Raw genomic sequence first — 24437 nt, forward strand, 5'->3', positions numbered from 1 at the left:
CCAATACTTCATGCCTTAAAGAAAAGATAAACATGTGAGATGGTGGGTGTGTTAATTAACTGGATGAGGGGAGTCCCGTCACAATGTGTACATACAGCACATCACCACGATGTACATTTTAAGTATCTTACAATTCAGGGGCACCTGGGTGGCTCAGTCAGTTGAGCAACCAACTCTTAGTTTTGGCTCAGGTCGTGATCTCAGGGTCGTGGGATCAAGGCCCACATCGGGCTCCATGCTCAGGTTGCATCTTCTTTGAGGTTCTCTCCCTCTGTCCCACCCCCCAGCCACACATGCACCCACACACGCTGGCATGCTCTCTCTCTAAAATAAATACAATCCTTAAATATCTTACAATTTATTTCTCAATCATACCTCAATAAAGCTAAAAAAAATAGTGCATTCTTTTTGGATATACGACGCTTATATATTCATTTACCTGTGGATTGAAATTTGGATTGTTTCCAGTTTGGGGCTCCTATAAATAAAGCTGCTTTGATGTTTGCGTGCAAGCCCTAGTATGGACATATGCCTTCATTTCTCTTGGATAAATACCTATGAATAGCACGGCTGTGAGGATGCATGTTTAACTTTTTAAGAAATTACCAAACTATTTTACAAAGTGATCACACCAGTTTACATTCGCACAAGCAGCGTTCCCGTTGTTTCACAGTCTTGCTAATACTTGCCGTGATATAATTTTAGATGTTCTATTAGGTATATATAGATACCATTCTGGTTTTATATTTTTAAAAATGTTTTTAAACATCTTATTTATTTAAGAGAGAGAGCACAGAGGGACAGAGAGAAGCAGACTCCCCACTGGGCAGAGAGCCCAAGACCATGACCAAAATCATGACCTGAGCCACCCAGGCGCCCCCTTGTTATAGTTTTAATTTTTACTTTCCTAAACCATTCATGTGCTTACCTGTCACCTGTATAGCTTGCAGTACAACGCTGAACAGAAATGGTGATACTGAAGGATAAGTGGAAGAAAAGCAGGCAGGGACAAGGGGCCCCCCTGCCCTATAAGGAAACCACCCTTAAATGGATTTTATGCCACCCTTTCCCACATGATAGGTAGATGACAAATACCTGATTACGTGACAGGTGCAGGGAGGGATAATGGGATTAAAACAGCCCAACAGGCCCATAAGAACCCTACACTTAAAAATTCCAGTGGCAACCCTCTTGGGTCCCCTCTCTCTTTGGGAGTTTTGCTGCCCACTACTCTTTGTCTGGTCTACCTCTTCATTCTTTGAAGCAGTGTGACCACGAACCACGGGCACCGAAGGAAAAGAAAACTTGTAACAGTGAGGGTGAACATTCTAGTCTTTTCCTGATGTTAGAGGAAATGCATTCAGTTTTTCAACTTTAAGTATGATGTTAGTTGTAGATTTTTTGTAGGTGCTTTTTATTATGTTGAAGAAGTCCCCTTCTATTCCTACTTTGCTAGGAGTTTTAAATCAGGAGGAGATGTTACATTTTGTCAAGATTTTTTTTCTAAATCCATTGAAATGATCATCTGATTTCTTTTACAGATTTTATTTATTTATTCATGAGATACACAGAGAGAGAGAGGCAGAGAGACAGCCAGAGGGAGAAGCAAGGAGCCCGACTCCGGACTCAATCCCGGATCCCAGGATCACGTGCTGACCCGAAGGCAGACGCTCAACCACTGAGCCACCCAGGTATCCCTGATTTTTCTTTATCAGCATATTAACGATTTGTGAGTATTAAACTTTACACTCTTGAGCTAAATCTTACTTGGTCATGATGTATTATTTGTATAGATTATTGGATTTAATTTTCCAAAAATTGTTAAGAAATTTTACAACTAGGGACGCCTGGGTGGCTCAATGGTTGAGTGTCTACCTTTGGCTCAGGTCATGATCCGGGGTCCTGGGATCAAGTCCTGCATTGGGCTCCCCACAAAGAGTCTGCTTCTCCCTCTGTGTGTCTCTCATGAATAAATAAAATCTTTTTTTTAAAAAAAGAAATTTTACATCTATATTTATGAGGAACATTGATACGTAGTTTCTTTTCCTTTAAATATCTTTTTCTTTGCTGAGCATGGAGTCAGCTTGAGATTCTCTCTCTCCCTCTGCCCCTCCTCCCACTGTCTCTGTCTCTCTCAAATAAATCTTAAAAAAAAAAAACCCAAGCTTTCAAGTTAAACCTTTAATTTTTATATAATAGTAGATTCAGATGCATTTGTAAGAAATAATAGAGAAATCCCCTGTATCTCTTACCCAGTTCCACTGATAGTAACATCCTAAAAACTACAGTACTGTGTCACAACCAGGATATTGACATTGATAAAAATCAAGATACAGAACATTTTCACCATCGCAAGGATTTCTCATGGTGCCCTTTTGTAGCCATACCCATTTCTCCTCTTTTCACCCTCCCCACTCGCCCCTTTACCCCCTGGCAACCTCCGATCTGTTCTTCATTTCTGTAATATTTTTCATTTCAAGAATGTTATATAAACAGAATAATATGGTCTATAACCTTCTGGGACTGGCTTCTTTCACACGATATAATTATCTCTACACAGGTCCAAGTTGTTGCATATGTCAATAGTTTGTTTATTTTTATTGCTGGGTAGTATTCCACAGTACTGAGGTATTATATTATAGTTTAACAATTAGCTCATCAAAGGACAATAGGTTGTTTCCAGTTTGAGACTATTATGAAGGAAGCTGCTATAAATATCCATATGTAGGATTTTTTTAAAAAAGATTTGAGAGAGACAGACAGAAGAGTGTGCAGGGAGGGGCAGAGGGAGAGAGATCCAATCTCTAGCAGACTCCCCGCCAAGCATGGAACTCAATGTGGGGCAACCCTGAGATCCTGACCCAAGCCAAAACTGAGAGTCAGACACTCAACCAAGCCACAAAAAGCTCCCCCAACCCACTTTTTAAGATTTATTTATTTGAGAGACTGTTTTTGGTTTCTGTGCTAATATATGTCTTTATTTCTCTGGAATAAATGCCCAGGAGTGAAATTTCTGTTATATTGTAGCTATATGCTCAGATTTTAAGAAACTGCCAAGCTGTTTTACAGAGTAGAGTGGCCAAACCATTTTATATTCCTCCAGCAATGTATGAGTGATCCAGCTTCTCCACATCCAGCCAAGATTTGTTGTTGTCACTCTTTCTAGACACTCTGATGTGTAGTGATAGTGCACTGTGACTTTGCATTTCCTCAATGGCTAAATGATGTCAAATGTCTTTTCATGTACTGATATTTCATCTCCATATCCTCACTAGTGAAATCTCTGTTCATGTGTCTTGTCCATTTTGTTGTGGATAGTTTGTCTACTGTTATGATTTCTTTATATATTTATATATCAGTACTTTCTCTTAAAGATTTATTTACTTTAGACGGCTGGGGGAAAGAATCCCAAGCAGCCTCCATGCTCAGCAGGGAGCCCGATGCAGGACTTCAATCCCATGACCCTGAGATCATGACCTGAGCCAAAACCAAGAGTTGGATGCTTAACTGAGCCACCCAGGTGCCCCTCTAGATACTAGTACTGTGTTAGATATATAGTTTGCAAAGATTTTCTCTTGGTCTGTAGCTTGTCTTTCCATCCTCTCAACAGAGTCTTTTGCAGCACAGATGTTTAAATTTGATGAAGTCCAATTTATCTTTTTTTTAATGGATCACACTTTTGATATCAAGCTGAAGAACTCTTCACTTACTCCTTATCCTGAATATCTTATCCTGTTTGGTTTTTTTTTCCTAAAAGTTTTATCACTTTACATTTTACATTTCTATGGTCCATTATGAAGTGATATTAGTATAAAGTGTGAGGATGAAGTCAAAGCTTTTTTTCATTTTTATTTTTTTGGTTTTTTTGTTTTTGTCTTTTGCATATGGATGTTCAATTATTTCAGCACCATTTGCTAAAAGTCTATTGTTCCTCCACTTAGTTGCTTTAGTACCTTTGTCCAAAGATCAGTTGGTTACAATTATATGGGTCTATTTCGGGGTTCCCTATTCTCTTCCATTGATCTATGTGTCTATTCTCCCACCAATGCCAAACATTCTTGATGATTGTAGCTATGTACTGAATATTTAAATCACATAGACTCTTCCCACTTCATTCTTTCTCAAAATTGTTATAGCTATTCTAGTTCCTTTCCATTTCCATATAAACTTTAGAATAATATTGTATCTACAAAAATTCTTACTGAAATTTTGATAGAAATTGCATTATATCTGTATATCAATTTGGGAGAATTCATACTTTTAATCCATTGGTTTCTCGTCCATGATCAAGTGATATATTTTTATTGAGGTGAAATTCACATAATATTAATAATTTTAAAGTGCAAAATTCAGTAGCATTTAACACATTCACATTGTTTACCCAACCACCTCTACCTAGTTCTGGAATATTTTCATCATCCCAGAAAAAAAACCCTGTATCCACTAAGCAACTACTCCTCATGCCTCCCTCCCTCCAGCCCACTCTGCTGTCTCCATAGATTTATCTGTTCTAGATATTTCATATAAATGGCATCCTACAACATGTGACCTTTTGTCTTTGCGTTCTTTACTTAGCATAATATTTTCAAGGTTCACCCACTTTGTAGCAGGTACCTGTATTTCATTCCTTTTTATGGTCAAATAATATCCTACTATATGTTCATACTACAATTTGTTTATCCATTCATCTGTTAATGGATATTTGGGCTGTTTTCAGGTTTTGGCTATTGTGAATAATGCTGCTATACACATTTGTGTATAAGTACTTTTTTGAGCAAAAGCTAAAGAATATTTATAAGAATACACAAATATCCAGCATCCATAAAGTTAAAATTCACAAGGTCTTGCATCCAATAAAAAATTAGCAGGCATCCAAAGAAAAGGAAACATTGATTCACAGTGAAGAAACAAAGAAATTAATAGAAACTGATTCAGACCAACACACATGTTATAATTAGCAGACAAGGACAATCAAACAGCTATTAGAACTGTTTTCCATATGATCAAGAAGTTGAGAGACATGGAGGATGAAACTGAAACTTCTACTGATAAAAACTATCATGTGTGAGGTGAGAAGAAAAATGTAATAAATGGGATTAATGACAAATTACACCTTGCGGAAGAAAAGATTAGTGAACTTGAAGAGAGCAATAGAATTTATCTGAAATGAAATACAGAGAATAAAAAGATTGGGAAAAAAGTTAATGGGACATTGGTGAGACGGGACAACTTAAAGCACTCTAATGTGTAATTATAGAAGCAAAGGCAGAAGAAAAATAAGGAAATAATGGCCTAAAGAATTGCAAGTTTTATGTAAACAACATATGGATGGAAGACTCTAAAAAAAAAAACCAACCCTGTACACAATAAATATGAAGAAAACTATACCAAACACCATAAATGTCTCAAAACCAGACATAGAGTGAAAATATTAAAAGAAGCCACAGAAAAATGTCACATTTTGCACAGAGGAACAATAAGTATTTCAGCAGATTTTTCATCAGAAATAATGCAAGCAAGATCATAAAGGACCAATATCTTTAAAGTATTGGATGCAAGACCTGGTAAACATTAGCTTTATGGGTGCTGGATATTTATGTACTCTTATAAATACTCTTAAACTTTTTTTCTGGGACATAGCTAAATTATTTGGAAAAAGTTTGATTCTTTTAGGTCTTGCTTATAAAAATTGTTAGGGGAAATCAGAAGCATGTTTAATCTAGAGTTAATTATTCCTCATTACTGAGGCAAGACCTTCTGAAAACAACACTCCATGAATTGTGAGACGCTGCAGTCAGGTTATCGAGCACAGGTACTGTTACCAGCTCTGTGTGAACCCTAGGTACTGTTTCCTCTAATCCTTTCAAATGGTTCTTTCCCCAACTTTGGATAGTTTCCTTGTACATATGCACTGCTCAGTTCTCAGTTGAATACTCAAGGGGCAATTTGAAGATCTTTGAAGTTCCAAACCTGCAGAGTTCTCTTCTCTCAAATATTCCGTCATGTAAATTCCAGCTCCGTTGGTATTTCTGGACTCCCATCCCCATCTCCTCTAGTCCAGAAGTCTCCCATATTCTACTTAGTTTCCCTCTTCCTGGGCCATAGGCCCAAAACTCTCTCAAGGTAATAATGTGAGACAATGGTGGGGGTCACTGCATTTGTTTCCTGTCTCTCATGTATCACTCTTTCATTGCCTAAAACCCAGTGTCTCGAAAAACATTGTTTTGTGTATTTTGCCTTTTTTTAGTTGTTTTAGACAGGAAGTTAAATCTGGACCCTGTTACTTATTTTGGCCAGAAACAGAACTCTAACAGTAATGATTTTAAAAATTATTACTCTAAAATGAAAGCAAGATCTCAAAGATATCTGCATGTTCATGTTCATTACAACATCATTCACAGTATCATTCACAACATATGGCATTATTCACAATAGCCAAGATGCAGAAATAACCTGTGTCCATCAATGGATGGAGATATATATATATATACACAAATATATATATGTACATATATATATGTAATATCACTTGCTATGAGAAAGAATCCTGCCATTTGTGACAATATGGATAAACCTTGAGGGCATTATCCTAGGTGAAATGAGTCAAACAGAGAAAGACAAATACTATATGATCTCATTTATATGTGGAATTTTTAAAAGATGAACTCGTAGAAGCAGAGAGTAGTGGTTATGAGGGGAGAGGAGGTGGGAGAAATGGGGAGATGTTGGTCAAAGGACACAAACTTACAGTTATAAGATGAATAAGTTCTAAGGATCTGAAGTACAGCATGGTGATTATAGTTAACAATAGCATATTATATACATGAAAGTTGCCAGGAGAGTAGATCTTAAAAGTTCTAACTATAAAAAATAAATGGTAATTATGTGATATGATGGAGGTGTTAGCTAATGCTATAGTGGTGATCATTTTGTAATATATAAATGTATCAAATTAACACTTTCAACTTCCACTATATGTCAATTATATATTCAATAGAGCTCGAAAAAATATTATTCCAAGAATATTATTGCTGATTCGAGTGCATTATTTTCAGTGGCTCCTTATTACCTCTTGGGGGTTCTTAATGTTTTTATAGCTTGAGGCTACTCAAAATTGTGTGGATATCAATTTCAGACTGTTAGAAACCAGTAATAAATTATATCATTAAGTAACTTGCAGAATTTTATGTGTATTAGACAAGCCCTCCATACCATTCCAAAAACCTCTTGGCTTCTCGGCTTACTCCTGCCACTGCTGCAATGACCAGTTGTGTTCAGACTTGGGCTGGCTTTGCACAGATGCAACTGGAGACTGTCTCTCCATGGTTAGTGTCATACATGTTCTATTTCCTTCCCTGATGCTTTCCTGACTCTATCAGTAGGAACTTCCTCTGCATTCACACATGGACAACCAGAAAATATGAGAGTTTAATACACATAGGCCCACTCTTGACCACTGGAGAACAGGTGACAATAGATAAATGATTTCCCCTTTGATCCCTGAACAGTTCATTTTTTCACATTTTTCAAAAGATGCCAGTTTCATTAGACACTAATTTTCTACAATGGTGGTCAACTTTACTTGTACTTAGATTGGTTCTTTTCCTCTTTTTCTATTTCCTTCTTATGCACATCTGCTTTCTGAAATCGTATTTCTAAATAAATTACTTACCCACAAGCCTTAATCTTAGAATCTGCTCTTAGGGGAAGCCAGACTAAGACAGTAGAGCATATATTTACATGTATATATCAATATATTGTAATAACCAGTTTTGGTGTAGTTATGCAATGATACTTGTGATAACTAATGTGAAATCAAGTAATATTATCCACAATACCTCTGAAAGGTTACTGCAAATCAGTGGTAAGTTTTTAAAAGTCAAATTTAAAAACCAAGTCAAGCATTTATTGAGTGCTTAACATATGTAAGGCATCATGGCAAACACTGAAAAATAGCAAGAAGTACGATGTATGTGGAACCAAAGAGAAAAATATTAAGCAGGATGCTTAATTTTTTAAAGAATTTATCTATTTATTCATGAGATACAGAAAGGCAGAGACACAGGCAGAGAGAGAAGCAGGCTCCCCGTGGGGAGCCCGATGTGGGACTGGATCCTCATGCCCTGAGCCGAAGGCAGATGCTCAACCGCTGAGCCACCCAGGCCTCCCGGGATGCTTATTTTAAAAATACAAATTAGAACACTACTAACTAAATATATATATATATATATATATATATATATATATATATATATATATATATATATATATGCAACACTACTAAAAAAGTGATTTTCTACTTTTGTCTTGAAACAACAAAATAAAACAGATGAAATATATGAAACAATAGTTTTTAAGACACTAGACATCAACCAACAAAGGGCAGTGACCTCTGAGAGACAGAAAACAAATGAGACCGAGCACCTGGCTGGCTCTGTTAGCAGGGCATGAGACTCTTGATCTCAGGGTCACGAGTTCAAGCCCCATGTTAAGCCTGGAGCCTAGCTAAAATTGAACAACAACAAATGAGACAGATTCTATTATTTCCCAGTTTAAGCCTGGAGAAAATTTCAAAAGTGCAAGAAGAAGGATCTCAGGCAGAACTTAGCAGCCTGCCTGAATTAAGTAGACTAAGCTTGGAGTTCAGAGGGGTCAAGGAGACTAGAGTCCTCAAGACAGAGTATTAGAAAGGAGAAAACACAAAATAGAACTCCAAAGATATGTAGAAGATCCCACTTCAGTCTTCCACCAAGTATTGACCAACATATGCACATGGAGAAACATTTGAGGCCAGGAAAGGAATAAACCAAAAGAGTAACATGAAACACATTCTCAGAGGTCACACAGGCCAAGAATAGTTCCTTATATTCTTTCAACTGCTGCGTAACAGATTTCCATATACTTAGAGGCTTAAAAGGATACCCATTTATAAGTTCACAGTTCTTGAACTCTGAAGTTTGAATGTAGGCTACCTGGGTCCTCTGCTCAAGGTCTCACAGGCTGATGCTAGAACGTTGGAATGGGCTGGCTTTCTTTCTGGAGGCTCTGGGGCTGCAATCCACTTCCAAATTCATTTGTTGTTGCGAGAATTTAGATCCTTGCAGTTGTTAGGACTGAGATATCCTTTTTTCACTGTCAGTAGGGGCTGCTCTCATCCTAGAGGTTAATTTCAGGTCATTACCATGTGGCCCTGTCCATTTTCAAAACCAGCAAGGGAGAATTTCCTCCATATTCAGTCCCTCCTGTGCATCAAATTTCTTTTGTCAGGAGGAAAAACTCAGTCCTTTTTAAGGCTCATCTGATTAGGTGAGACTCACCCAGAGTAATCAGCCTTTCTTGACATCAATTATGCAGTATAATATAACTTAATTCTGGGAGGGACTACACTCATGGAGGAGAGGATCATATAAAAGTATGGGTTATTAGGAGGCATCTTAGAATTCCACCTACCACATTCTTATTCCCACCAGTCAGGGTAGAAAACTTCATTAATGATGGGGAATTGGGTAGAGTACTCAGAAGTGTTTTTGCCTCAGTACTGTGAAAAAGTTGGCCCTAAACCAAGGGTTGCTTTTGTCCTAACAAAGCTTAAAGGAATGACTTGAAAGGATAAAAACATTTCTCAATAACTTAACCTCAGAACAAAGCTCAAGACTGTTTATAAGATCACAAATATAGATCTTTCTGCATCTCTCATGGCAAGCATCAGGTGGGAATAGTGGGGCCTGTTCTGAGGGTTTGCAGCCTACTGCTCCTTCACGTGGATCCTGATGCCACTGAGCTCACTCCTGCTTCTCAGTCAAGAGAAGGTGCTGGGCCAGAACAGCACCATTGCTGCAAGTGTCTACAGGTTTTCTTTTTTTTTTTTTAAAGCTCTTTTTAAAAAATATTTTATTTATTTATTCATGAGAGACACAGAGAGAGGCAGAGACACAGGCAGAGGGAGAAGCAGGCTCCATGCAGGGAGCCCAATGTGGGACTGGATCCCAGGACTCCAGGATCATGCCCTGGGCCGAAGGGTGGCGCTCAACGACTGAGCCACTCAGGCATCCCTGCAGGGCTCTTTTCATCGGGTACTGTATTTACTTCCACCACCAGAGATGGAGTGGCCCCAGCTTAAGAACAGGCTTTGAGAACAAAGAAACAAAAGCTTACTAAGGAGAGAGCTGGACTTTCCAAGTTACCTGACCTTAAAGATGTCAAAGCTGTTCAGAAATTCTTCCTTGAAAAGTTGCTAGCTCAAGGTGAATATGAGAAGGGTGTAGATCATCTGACAAATGCAGTTGCTGTGTGTGGACAGCCACATCACTTATTGCAAATGTTACAGCAAACTTCCACCACCAATGTTCCAGATGCTTCTGACCAAGCTTCCAACAATTAGGGAAATCGTAAGTGTTCAGAGCTTGGCTGAAGATGATGTGGAATGAGAAACAAATGTCAACATAATCTCAATGAAAAATATTTTTAAAATCTTAACTCAGAAGATGTAGCGGCTCTGGGGGAATAAGGGCAAATGGGCTTGTTATGGACTGTCCTGCATTGAAATCTACCAAAGTTAATTTTTACTTTGTGTAGATCCATTTGCCTGTTTTATTTTATTTTTCCCAGTGGAAAGTCTACTTTGATAGAAAGATTTTCATTTTATAAATACATTACTGGAGTTACCAAAGTACGGACTTACGTTATTCTTAAAACATGCAATTAAAACGTACATATAACATCACATTACCTATGTTAAAAATACTCAGTGTTCAGTTTTGAAAGATAGGCAAGAAAGTATACAAGAAAGCTGAAGAATGCATATGTTTTGAAGCTAGTACATTTTGCTCTACATAAAAGAACTGGATGGAAACTTATTTTATCAAAACTGAGCATTAAAATCATTGAGAAATCCAAAAAAAAAAAAAAAAAAAAAGAACGCAAATATATTCAGCACCCACAAGTTGAAAGCCAAAATGTTTGGTATCTAATAAAAACTTAGCAAGCAAGAAGATATTACCCATAATGGTAAGAAAAATCAATCAACTGAAACTGACACAGAAATTGCATAGATGATTGAATTAGTAGACAAGTACATTAAAACCATTATTATAACTATACTCCTTAAGTATAGGAAGCTAGAGGAAAAAATTTAACATGTTAAGGAGAGACATGGAAGATCTAAAAAGACCAAAATCCAACATCATCTACAATACATGAGATAAAAGATATAATGGATATGATTAATGGCAGATTAGATATCACAAAAAAAATATTTTTGGAAAGAGAGTATCCAAAATGAACCATACAGGGGAAGAACACATTAAAAAGATGAACAGAGCCATCAGTGAGCTGTGGGACAACTTATAAAGCTTAATACACATGTAATGAGAGCTGCCAATGGAGAAGAGAGAGATATGGGAACCAAAATAACATTTGAAGAAAACATGGTAAAATATTTTTGAAACTGTATGGAAACTATGTAAGTCTATAGATCGAAGAAGTTCAATGAACTTGTAAGCACAATAGAACTAACCCAAGTCTCATCATAAACAAATTTCTTAAAACCAGTGGTAAATAAAAAATGTTAAAATTAGTTAAAAAAAAAAGATATATTACATGAAAAGGGAAAAAATTAAGTTGACAGATTTCTCATGTGGAACAAAGTAATACAGAAGTGAGGGGAGTAATGCATTTAAAATACAGCAAGAAAAAATTTTCAACTTAGGCATTTATACCCTGTGAAAATATCTTTCAAAAATGAAGGCCAAAAAAAGTCATTCTGAGACATTTTTTTTCAAAAGCAAAATAATTCATCACTAGCTGACCCACACACTAGAACTGTGAAAGGAAGTCTTTCAGGCAGAAGAAAAATGATACCAGATGGAAATAAGAATCTGCACAAAAGAATGAAAAGCATGCAGAATGGTAACTGTGTGTATAAATATATGGGTTTTCTCTTGTTATTTAAAGCTCTTTAAAAGATAATTGTTAAAAATAGCAATAGGGTACAGAGTTTATAACATATGTAAAAAGTAAAGTATATAATGATAGCTCAAAGCTTAGTTGGGGAGAAATGTAAGTATACTATTTTAAGATTTTTATACCATCCAATACGGTATGATATGTATTATACCATCACTGGTAGGTAGACTGTACCAAGTTGTAAGTGTATACTGTAAACCCTAAACCAACCAATAAAATAAATTTGAGTTATAGTAAAGTAGTCCAGAATAAGCCATTGTAGCATAAAAAATTCCTTTGAGTTAAGGGCATTTGAGTTCCTGAAATCCCTTATTTGCCTAAAAACAAAACCTTCCAAAAGAACTCAATTGTTATAAATCCCCTCCCAGGAACAACTCTAATCTTTTCTTTTTGGAGTGAAGTCAGTACCACACCCACACAGAGATTATAACAAAACTATCATATCTCCTATCTATTCTCCTAAGGGCCTATTTATCGTTCCAAAAAGTCATTTGTTTTTCTTCACGTTCTCTTTCTCCTCACCCCTACTTCTAAGAAGTCATTTGTTGTCCCAAAAGTGCCCCTGTGCCCCTCCCCATCCACAGTTAAGATGGTAAATGAGCTCAAAATTCTAACCAACAACTTGAGTCACATTTCTTTGTGTGAGGGTATAATTAAATGTTTTTCTCTCTTACTAATCTTTTTAAAATTTTTATTTTAATTTGTAGGCCTCCAAGTCTTAAACAGAAGAGGATAAAAGAAACATTTTTCCTCCCTGACAATGGCTACTAACCCAACAAATGAGATAAAATGGAATCAAACTTTTTTTATTAATCTAAAATAAGAAAGAAAATGGAAACAGAAAAAATAGACAAATAGAAAACAAATGGAAAGACAACTGATTTAAATTTGATCTTATCAATAACTACATCAAATATAAGTAATCTAAATACATCAATTAAAAGGAAGTAACTGTCAAGTTGATTTAAAAAAGACCTAACTAAATGCTGCCTGTAAGAAAGATACTTTGAGTATTAAAACACATATAGGGTAAAAATTATAAAAGAATAAAATATACCATGGTAAGTAACACCAAATGAAAAGAAAGTTGGAATGGTTTTATTATCAGACAATGTAGATTTCAGAGCAAAGAATATTACCAGGGATAAGGAAATTCACTTCATAATGATAAAGGAGTCAATTCATCAAGGGGACTTAACAGTCCTAAATGCTTATATAGCTACAATTTTGGAATACATGAAGCAAGAACTGATAGAACTGTAAGGAAAAATAAACAAATTCACAATTATAGGCAGAAATTTCAGTATCTTTCTCTTAATAGTTTTCATAACCAGTAGATAGAAAATCAGTAAGGATATAGATTTTAACAACTTGACCTAATTGCATTTATAGAATATTCCACCAAAGAAGTGTAGAACACACATTATTTCCAAGTGCACATGATACTTTACCAAGGTAGACCATATTGTGAGCTATAAAACTAGTCTCAATTAATTTAAAAGGATACAAGTCATACATGTATATCCTCCACGGGGAATTAAATTAGGTTGTTAGAAAGATCTTTGGAAAATCCCCAAATATTTAAAACTAAATAAGACACTTTCAAATAACCTGTAGATCAAAGAAGAAATCAAAGAGAAATAAGAAAGTAATGGAATGAAAATGGAACAATGTATCAAAATTTATGTGATGCCATTAAAACAGTATTTAGAAGGATTTTATAGCACTAAAAGCCTACATTAGAAAAGAAAAAGAGGCTTAAATCAATGACTTCAGCCTCCACACTAAAAAATTAGAAAAAGAGCACATTAAACCCAAAGTAAGTAGAAGAAAAATAATAATAATCAGAGCAGAAAACAATAAAATAAAGAGGAACACGAGAGAAAATTAATGAAATAACAAACTGCTTCTTTAAAAAGATCAATAAAATTAATTAATCTCTAGCCAGACCGATCAGGAAAAAAAAAAAAAGAATAATTACCAGTATCAGGAATGAGAGAGGTGACATCACTAAAGCTTCTTCAGATGCTAAAGGATAAGCACTGAATATCATGAGCAACTTTAAGCCAATAAATTCAACAAGATGAAATGGGAAAATTCTTTTAAAGACAAACTATCAAAGCTCATGACATAAGAAATATATAACCTGAATAGCCCTATATCTACTAAAGAAATTGAGACTGTAGTTTAAGAATACCTGCCCATAGGAGCACCCAGGTGGCTCAGTCAGTTAAGCATCTGACTCTTGATTTCAGCTCAGGTCATGATGTCAGGATTGTGGGATTGAGCTCTGAGTCAGACTTCACACTCAGCGGGGAGTCCACTTGAAGATTCTCTCCCTCTGCACCTCTCCACACTGGCGTGTGCGCGCTCTCTCTCTCTCTCTCTCTCTCTCAAATAAATAAATAAACCTTTAAAAAAAAGAATACCTTCCCATAAAGCAAACTGAAAGCAGCACTGGTTAAATCTATCAAACATTTGAAGGAGGAATAATAGCAGTTCTACAAAACCTCATCTACAAAATTGAAAAAGAAGGAATATTCCCAACTCATTCTATGAGCCAGCATTACCATGAAGTCAAAATCAGACCAAAATATGAGAAAACTATAGATCAACATCCTCATGAACATAGAAGAAAAATTCAAATGAAACTTTAGCAAAGTGAATATAGCAATATATAAGAAAGATAATCCATCATGACCTAATAAGGTTTATTCCCATAATGCAAAGTTTAACGTTCAAAAATCAATGTCATTTCCAATTTTAAAATGGGCAAAGGATTTGATCAGATATTTCTCTAAAGAAGACATAAAAATGGTAACAAGCTCATGAAAAGATGTCTTAGTCGCTAGGGAAATACAAATAAAATCCACAATGAGGTACCAGTTCACACCAGCTAGGATGGCTATAATTTTAAAAAAGGAAAATAACAAGTGTTACTAGGGATGCAGAAAAATTGTAACCCTAATACATTGCTGGTAGGCATGTAAAATGGTTCAGCTGCTGTGGAAAAGTTTGTCAGTTCTCCAAAAAATTAAACAGAATTACCATATGGCCTAGTAATTCTACTCCTAGGTATATAAACAAAAGAACCAAAAATGGGGGGCACCTAGATGGCTCAGTGGGTTGAGTGCCTGAATCTTGATTTTGCTTCAGGTCATAATCTCAGGGTTGCAGGACTGAGCCCTGCATTGGGCTCCACACCAGGCGTGGAGCCTGCTTGAGATTCTCTCCCTCACCTTCTGCCCCTCTCACTTTTGTGTTCTCTCTTAAAAAAAAAAAAGAACTAAAAACTAGTGCTCAAATACATGGCTATGTTCATGGCAGCTCTATCCACAATAGCCAAAAGGTGGAAACAACACAAGCATCCAACAAAAGGTGATTGGATAAACACATTGTGGTGTATCTATACAATGGGCTATTACTCAGCCATGAAAAGGAACAAAGTTCTAATATGTGCTGCAACATGGGTGAACCTCAAAAACATTGGACTAAGTGAAAGAAGTCAGACATAATAGGTCACATACTGTATGATTCCACTTCCATGAAATATTTGGAATAGGTAAATTCACAGAGACAGAAAACAGACTGGTGGTTCCCAGGGGCTGGAACCAGAAGTGATGGTTTAATGAGTATAGGGTTTCCTTTGGGGGTAATGAAATGTTTTGGAACTAAAAAGATGTGGTGGGTGTACAGTATTGTGAATGTGCTAAGTATCACTGATTTCTTTCCTTAAGATGGTTAATTTTGGGGCAGCCCGGGTGGCTCAGCAGTTTAGTGCCGCCTTCAGCCCAGGGCCTGATCCTGGAGACCCAGGATCGAGTCCCACATCGGGCTCCTTGCATGGAGCCTGTTTCTCCCTCTGCTGCTGCTGCTCTCTCTCTCTGACTCTCATTAATAAATAAATAAAATCTTAAAAAAAAAGATGGTTAATTTTATAAGAATTTAATCTTAAAAAACATTAATGTCATTTACTATATTAACAAACTTTTTAAAAAAGATTTTATCTATTTATTTGATAGGGGGAGCCAGAGCATGAGTAGGGGGAGGTGGAGGGGCAAAGGGAGAGGGAAAAGCGGGCTCCCTGCTAAGCAGGGAGCCAGGCGTGGGGCTCCATCCCAGGACCCCAAGATCATGACCTGAGCCAAAGGCAGACGCTTAACCATCTAAGCCACCATGCACCCCTATATTACCAAACTTTTAAAAGAAAAATCATATAATCATCTCATTAGATCTAGTGAAAGCATGTGACAAAATCTAATATCCATTCTTGATAAAATCTCTCAGCAAAATAGAAATAGAAGGGAGCTTCATAAACCTGATGAAGAGTGTCTACCAAAACCCTATAGCTAACATCATACCTAATGGTGAAAGACGGTATGCTTTCTCCCTAAATTCAGTAACAAGAACGGGCTGTCCATCCTCATCACTTCTATTCAACACTGTACTAGTCAGTGCAATAAAGGAAATAGAAGAATTCAGATTTGAAATGAAGAAATAAAACTTTATTCATAGACTAATACTATCTGTATTAAAATTCTAATCATCTATGTGGATATCTATGTAAAAAAAATCTGACAATATCTATAAAAAAGCCACAAGACTAGGGTACCTGGGTGGCTCAGTCAGTTAAGAATCTGCCTTTGGCTCAGGTCATGATCCTGAGCCCTTGGATGGAGCCCAGAGTAGGGCTCCCTGCTCAGCGGGGAGCCTGCTTCTCCCTCTCCTACTGCCCCTCCCACTACTCGTGCTCTCTCTCAAATAAAATCTTTAAAAAGCCATAAACTAATAAATGTGTTTAAGTTTGAAAGATACAATGATCAATGTACAAAAAACCATTGTATTTTTAGCCTCTAGTAACCAATGATCAGAAAATGAAATATAAAAAATTGCCATTTGCATTATCATTAAGAAACATGAATATAGGGAGAAAGCTGTCAAATATGTGCAATGCTCATACAATAAAAACTACAAAACATTGCTGAGATAAATTTAAACCTTAAATAAATGGGATGATATATACTGTGTTCATGGGTCAGAAGACTCAGTATTATTAAGATGCCAAATTGATCTGTAGATTCAGCACAATCCCAATAAAAAAACCTACCAGGATTTTAGAATTACAAGTTTATTCTAAAATTCATCATGGAAGTGCAAAGATGTAAGACACCCAAAACTACTAGGCAAAAGAAGAAGTGAAATTGTAGAATTAACACTACTGATTTCAAGACTTACTAGAAAGCTACAGTGACCAAGACAGTGTGGTATCAGTGTAAAGATATACATCAATCAGTAGAACAGAACAGAAAGTCCAGAAATAGACCTACGTATATATTCGTATATTTCAGCAGTGGTACAGAGACAATTCAGTGAAAAAGGATAGTCTTTTCAATAAATGGTAGTGTAACTACCAGATATCCATATGCGAAAAAATAAACACGGAACCGTAACTTGTACCATAACAGAAATTAACTAGAAATGAATCCTAGATCTAAATTAAACACCTAAAACTATAAAACTTCTAGGAGAAAACCTTTATGACCTTGGTTTAGGCAAACATTTATTAGATATAACACCAACAGAAAAATCCATATAAACATAGATTGATAAAACAGACTTATGCTGCATGAAAGAAACCAGACCAAAAAAAGTTCATGCTGTATCATTCCAATGATATGAAATCCCAGAAAATGCTAACTTCTATAGTGATAGAAAGCAGCTCAGTGGTTGCCTGTGTATGGGGAAAGGTGAAGGGGAGCAAATATGCCATTCTAAAATATGCCTCTTTGACATAAGGATTATTTTGAGCTGATAAATTAGATAAACAGCAGACACAGGAGAAGCTCTGTAGTAGTCACCCTTTTGTAAGGACTATTTATAAGGGAAATCTCCATTGGTTAAGTTAAGTAGGTCTCCCACTCTGTACCAGAAAGAGGACAACCCAACATCTAGAAACTTAGTGATGGGGGGCCACCTGGATGGCTCAGTGGTTGGGCATCTGCCTTTGGCTCAGGTTGTGATCCCAGGGTCCTGGGATCAAGTCCCACATGGGGTTCCCTGCAGGAAGCCTGCTTCTCCCTCTGCCTGTGCCTCTGCCTCTGTGTCTCTCATGAATAAATAAATATTTTTTAGAAAAAGAAACGTATTGATGGGGAAGGTACCGATTTAAATCCACATTAACAAACTTACCCATTTTTGGTTGCTTTTCCTGCATCCCCCAGAATGACTCCCTTCCCTCCCTCCCCCACACACACTTAAGGTGGTGACTTAGGTCACCTTGGAAAATTACACAGTTTTCCTTGGTATCTCTCTCATGTATGTATGAGGTACTCATGTGGCTCAACTTTTGTTCTTCTCTTGTTAATCTTTTAATATGGGGGTTTCAGCCAAGAACTCAGGATACAGAAAAAAGTAGTTTTCCTGTCCTACAATGGGGATGTGTGGAAGGGAGGGCTTTCCAAGGACCTCAAAGAAATTTTGGGAGAATATATGAATTATCTTGATTGGGATGCTATTTCACAGGTGTATACATATGTCCACTTATCAAACTGTACACTTTTAATACATGCAGTTCACTGTGTGTCAATGAAAGCTGTATTCTAAAAATTAGTCGTATACCAAGCATTATGGTTTTCAGACAACTTGCTCCCTCTGGGCAATCTTCTCTAAGTTTACATTTACCATCCATACTCTGATAGGTTTAAAACAGGCCTCTCCAGCCCAGACCATTTTGCTACGACTCGGACCGGTCAATCCGATTGCCTGATCCACATCTCCACCTATCTGTTTTACAGACCCCCTAAACTGGCATGCCCGAGGCTGAACTGTTGATACCTCTCCTGCAAATTGGATTTTTCCCTGGTGTATCCTGGCACAACAGATGACACCACCACTTCCCCAGCTGTTAAAATGACCCCATGTAATTTGGATTTCTTCTCTTTCATCTCCAACATCCTTAATGTGTCATGAGTCTATCCGCTTCTCACCAACCTCACCACCTCACTGACACTAATCCAAACCACCCATCACTTCTCTGGCAACAGCCTCCCCAGTCAGCCTTCTGGCTGCCAAACTCACTCTTGTAGTTCTCTCTCTCTCTCTCTCTCTCTCTCACACACACACACACACACACACACAGCCACCAGAGCTTTTTAAATACAGACATCATCTTTTCATCCTCCCGATTAAAATCTTCCAGTAACTTCTCATGCCTTTAGGATCAAGTTCAAACTGTTTTATAACGTATATTACACACACAAAAGGAGTCTCTATTCTTGTCCAGAGTCCCCTCTGCAATTGTCACACCTCTTGCCATTTCCCTTGTCACTATCCATGCTCCAGTCATAGTTAAAATGGGGTGGGGGGGGTAGTGGGGAGGGAGGGTGGACAATCTGCAGCAGCCTGAAATGGCTTTTCAGCTCCTGTTCCGTATTCAATGAGCAGCCTCACAGCAACAATGAAAAGCAGTGGTAGCAAGTGAGGGGGGGGAAAGCAGGCAAAAGTAAATTTACCAAGTTCCTATTTCATTCAGATATTCTCATATTGGCAGAGTATAAAAAGGAAACAAAGATGATTTTGGTGGAACTCTTCTAAAGGAGGCCACATTTTGTGTTTTTCACCACGATCCCCGCCCCTCTGGATTTTAATATTATAGTGGGGTCATAACAAGCATTTCCTCCATTGTTGGCTTTACACAGATGCAAAGCGGTGCCCAGGAAGCTGGGAGATTGATGAATAGTTGGTTTGATGTATTTGAACCATTCACTACTTTGAGTTAAATGTGCATATTCTGTTCAGAAGAGACAATGGGGAGGAGCGGGCCCCCTGTTTCCTGTCTAACTTGCAGAACATCAGGCCTCACTGCTTAAACTAATGAGTATTTAGAAGTAAAGATTCCTACTGATTCCAGCCAGTCATTAATTCTCTACTTGCTGAGCCACCGTGGAGTTTTGCATTGGCTGCATTTTTCAGCCATCGCCAGTTACTTCTGAGCAGTGGTGCTGACCCTTAGTGCCTATGCTCCTGCACTAGGCACATAATGGGCTCGCAAGTCCCTCTTGGAAGGAATTTTGCTGGGTACCAAATGCAAAGAAGATGCACATCCTAACCTCAGAACCCGTGGTTGTCAGGAACTTAGTTGACTTGAGTGGAAACGTTTAATTTTATAGAACCTGGTAGAGAAGGTGAGTGGAGGCGACTACCGATTTCTCTCTAGCTCTTTATCCAGTCAGCACTGCCTTTTGTAATCATGATGTTTTGCTTCATGATCGGGGCAGGTTTTGTTTTGTGAAATAGCCTCATTGATCTCGCCTTGGTGGATTTTCCATTCTGACACATTACATTCTCTTGGGAACTGAGAAACACCGTGTCGCTGCAGATGCTCAGTCAACTTGAAAAGCCTCATTTCTGAAAAGGTCTTAACCTGCCTTCAACTCAGAAGGGGTTCAAACTTGGCCCAAACATGGATCAGGACAGAGACTCAGCACTTGGGTAATGTTTACCATCATTTGAAAACTGTTTGTCTGGAAGGTCAGTTCCAGACCAATTCTGAAGAACAGTCAAAACTCAGGAAACTATATTCCTAACTAAAAAGAATGTACATGTAATTGGGAACGTGACAGTTCATTATTCAACAGAGTCTGCATTATTAAGCATCATAAATATTTTGTGGACAACCCTACCATTTCATCAAGCCATCACCGAAGACTCCCACTGCCGAACTTAAGAGCAAAATCGTAACATATGGGAGAAGAGGACAGGGAAATGAGGAACGAGTGGCAAAGACTAAAGCAGTCCCCACTCAAGATAAATAAATCCACGTTGGAAAGGCAAGAGTTGTTTTTGTAGGGGGAGGGGAGAAATTTCATCTTCTTCATCAAGAATTCCCTGCTATTTGAAAGGAAGGACAATTTAAATATCCCAAACTCACAGTGGTGGTGTCCACAAAGCCTCGCAGCTTTACAACACCCCCCACCCCACTCCCGCAAAACAAACTCCAAATAACATAAAAAAAGCAAAGACCAACAATGTTATGTTTGTCATTAATTGAATCAGAGGCAATACACAAAGTAGGCAAAATGTTAAAACTATCCCAAATGCTTGAAATTTACAGTGCTCTTCATCTCCTCTCTGCTGTCTACAATTTTAGTAAGCACTGAAGTCAACCAATAGATGTACCCACATTACTTTTCAAGGGGTTGGGTTCAAATGGTAAACAGGTTAAAAAGGGAGAAAGAGGGGCACGTGGGTGGCTCAGTTGGTCAAGCTCAGGTCACGATCTCATTTTCTTAGGATTGAGCCCCCCTGTCAGGGCTCTGCACTCAGCAGGGAGCCTGCTTCTCCCTCTCCCCCTGCTCATGCTCTCTCAAATAAATATATAAAATCTTTCCCCCAAAAGGGAGAAAGAGGCAAATAAACACTGAAATGTAGTAGTCACCTGCTGACAACACCCATGCTTTGTAACAATGACTCAGCAAACCATCTCATGCCAACCTCAACCGCTTTTAATCAGTTTCTTCTGAAAAGACACAATGTGATCTGGGCTCTCAAATGACTTGATCAATCATTCCCACGGTTGCAGGAATATGAAAAAACAGTTCGTTCTTAATACAAAAAGGTTGCCTGTATTAATCTTCAACTTACCCAGACATCCACAGGCAGCACTCGCTTTTCCATCAGAGTGAGAAAATGTGAGCAGCTAAAAATATAAGTAGATGCAAAGGTTGTGAAACTTTAAAAAAAAATGATTACCCTAGAACAATGACAATAGTTGGGATTTCGCTTTTTCACAGGGAAAAGAAGAGGCAGCTAAAAATATAAGTGTATGCCAAAAGTGGGAAACTTTTCAAAGTTCTCCCTCCAGAATAATGGTAATAGTTGGGATTTCTCCTTTTCAGAGGGAAAATGAAGAGGCAGAAATTCCAGCTGGTCTTCACTACCTCCCCCAAAGAGTTGAGTCAAAGGGTTCATTTGTGCTGAAAACCAGAGTTATCTGCTGCCCGAAACCTAAGCAGAACACATCAGCATTTGGGGACCACCTGGGGCCTAGGAGTGGGGTGGCCTGGGAGATTTCCAGATGGATTCTAAGACAATTCATTGATATTTACATAACAAGAATAAATGTTTTCCCTAAGATAGCATTTCCCTTCAGTGACTTGGGACCACCAGCAAAAGAGGGAGGTACAGAAATTCTATTACATTAATAGTCTTTGTTTTTATGGCTTTGGCATTTATTAACTAGTGGGAGCTGTTTATTGGGTCATAAACTTTACTAATGGGGATATTATCTCTAAATTATAAATCTCCTTCAGTATATGGTTTAGTTATAAAAAAAATAATTATTTAAAGAGTCTGTATGGCTGCAATGTATCATGTTTATCGGCATGATTCCTATAATGGCCATTTAATTGCTAATTACGGGCTTGAACTGCAAATAACCAGGGCAGCGACACACATCTATGTGATAGAACAAGCGGTTGTCATCCTACAAACTCAGGAACATGTCATTGGTTTGCTGCTTTTCCTCTTCTCTTCCCACTTCTCAAAGTGAACTGCATCACAAGCCTGTACACGGGCTAAATTATCCATGTATTTAAAATCTTGAGGGAAAGACAACTGACTGAAGAGTTGAATAGGTAAGTGACAAATGTGTCAGCCTGAAAAGTTCCAGGAAAGTGTCATCCTTAAAAGCTTGCTCTCTGGGGAATGAAAAATCTTAAAGTGACAAAATGGCTTGGCACTGTCAGTTGTCTTAAAAAAAAAAAAAAAAAACCTGGAATAAAAATCAAGTAGTCAAAATTAGATTTTATGGGTAAATGGTCCTAGTATATAAGTTGAGTATTCGAGTTTATTGGAAAGTCCTATGGGCTCTAACAATGGCACATGTAGAATTACCCGAGGTTTATAATTAGAAATAATAGAAATAGAAATAGTTTATTGATTAGCTTCAATTAAAAAAAATTTTTTTAAAAGAAAGAGCCATTGTTGTCAACCATATTGGTACCTCTGAGTGCCAAGAGGCCTGTTCATTTCTAGGCAAGATGCCACAAATGTGCAGTGAAGGAATAATGAGGTGGAAGGGGCCTTGACATGTCATCAGTTCCTTTTTCCCTCCTCAAAGCAGTCCCCAAAAGGTAGATGTTGAACCCCCTTTTCCATAGGCTTCCACCGTCTCTAAGAACACCAGGCAAATGGATTTATGATACGTAGCATCTAACACTGGAGACTGAGGTAGATTGGGACAAACTTCTCACAATGAATTCCCAGAGGTCCATGGTTATGAGTTTTAATCAAATATACACTACATGACAAAGGTTCTGCTGAGATTCATAACATATAGGCCTATAAGAAAAATCAAAATAGAACCAGAGAAAAGCAGGAGGGAAACATGTTATAGTTCTAGAATATTTAAACCTCTGGGGTGGGTGGTATGTGTATGTGGAGAATGAACCAAAAAAAAGAGCTCTCAAAATCTTCAGTGTTCCCATCCCTAAATATTTTAGACATCACACGTTTTTGGTCATACTATAATTATATATACATGCATATATATCCCTAAGTTAACACCTAACTTTAGGTAGAAAAAGGACATTAAAATATAAACACTGCATATGTTTCAATTTCTCTCCCAAAGTGTGTGTGTGTGTGTGTGTGTGTTGTGGGGCAAGGGAGGAGTCCTTCTCATAGCTTTGCTAATTTCAGAAAACAAATACATTCACTCTAGAGAGGTTTAAGGATTATTTTGATAAGGTGGGTTGCTACAAAATTTAATTATATAAGTAATAAACATGTGTCAAAAAGATTTCAAAAAATGTTTAATAGAATCACAACTTATTGCTCAGATATAATTTGATTTTATATTGTCATGTATAGCTGTCAAAAGTAATTTTCCTTTTGTGTTGTAATGAATCAAATTATGTTGGATAGAAAATTACCATAAGATTCTTTGGTATTAATAAATCATACATGTAATAAAAATGTTTGACGTTTCTTTAAATGGCATTTTTAATAATGCTGGCACATCAGCACTGTAATACGATGTTCAGAGAAACTAAAACGACAAAAGGGAATTAACTTGGTCTGTGGATTTCAATTCAAAATGAACCCTGTGTTTTTTTTAATGAAGTTATATCTACTGAAATAAACCTAGTAAAATTAGAGCAGGAAATCAAAGAAAGTTGACCAAAATTGGCATATGGTTACTCCTCCTCTAAGCCGAACACATCCTTTAGAAGTCTCATGTAGTTAATGTATTTCACGGGAATAGGTGATGGCATCCCGAGCCACTCATCTTCACATCTCTACAAAAAAAAACAAAGATGGATATAAATTATAACCACATTTCAAAGTGCAGTTCTGTAAATGCAACATCGAATTGTTATTGTTATATAAGCTCATGATAAATAGCTTATTCTCAAGGCAGGCATTTCTACTGTCCATCTTCGAATCATAGGGACTTTGTGGTAGACTAAGTT

At 37.3% G+C, this 24437-nt stretch overlaps 1 protein-coding gene and 1 pseudogene across 2 annotated transcripts in view; one reads left to right on the forward strand and one right to left on the reverse strand.

Annotated features, from left to right (window-relative positions):
- The first annotated feature begins 9770 nt into the window (after window positions 1-9770).
- On the forward strand, window positions 9771-10427 carry LOC100683689 (annotated as a pseudogene).
- A 12805-nt stretch (window positions 10428-23232) lies between these two features.
- The window catches only part of EFHC2 (EF-hand domain containing 2), a 195308-nt gene continuing 194103 nt past the window's right edge, over window positions 23233-24437 (reverse strand). For both annotated transcript variants that reach the window (XM_038587226.1, XM_038587227.1), the window contains one exon: window positions 23233-24263. In XM_038587226.1, the coding sequence (XP_038443154.1) occupies window positions 24162-24263 (102 nt within the window). In that variant the 3' untranslated portion in view covers window positions 23233-24161. The remainder of the gene's footprint in view (window positions 24264-24437) is intronic.

Source organism: Canis lupus, chromosome X (assembly GCF_011100685.1).
Source record: "Canis lupus familiaris isolate Mischka breed German Shepherd chromosome X, alternate assembly UU_Cfam_GSD_1.0, whole genome shotgun sequence".
Classification (NCBI taxonomy): Eukaryota; Metazoa; Chordata; class Mammalia; order Carnivora; family Canidae; genus Canis; species Canis lupus.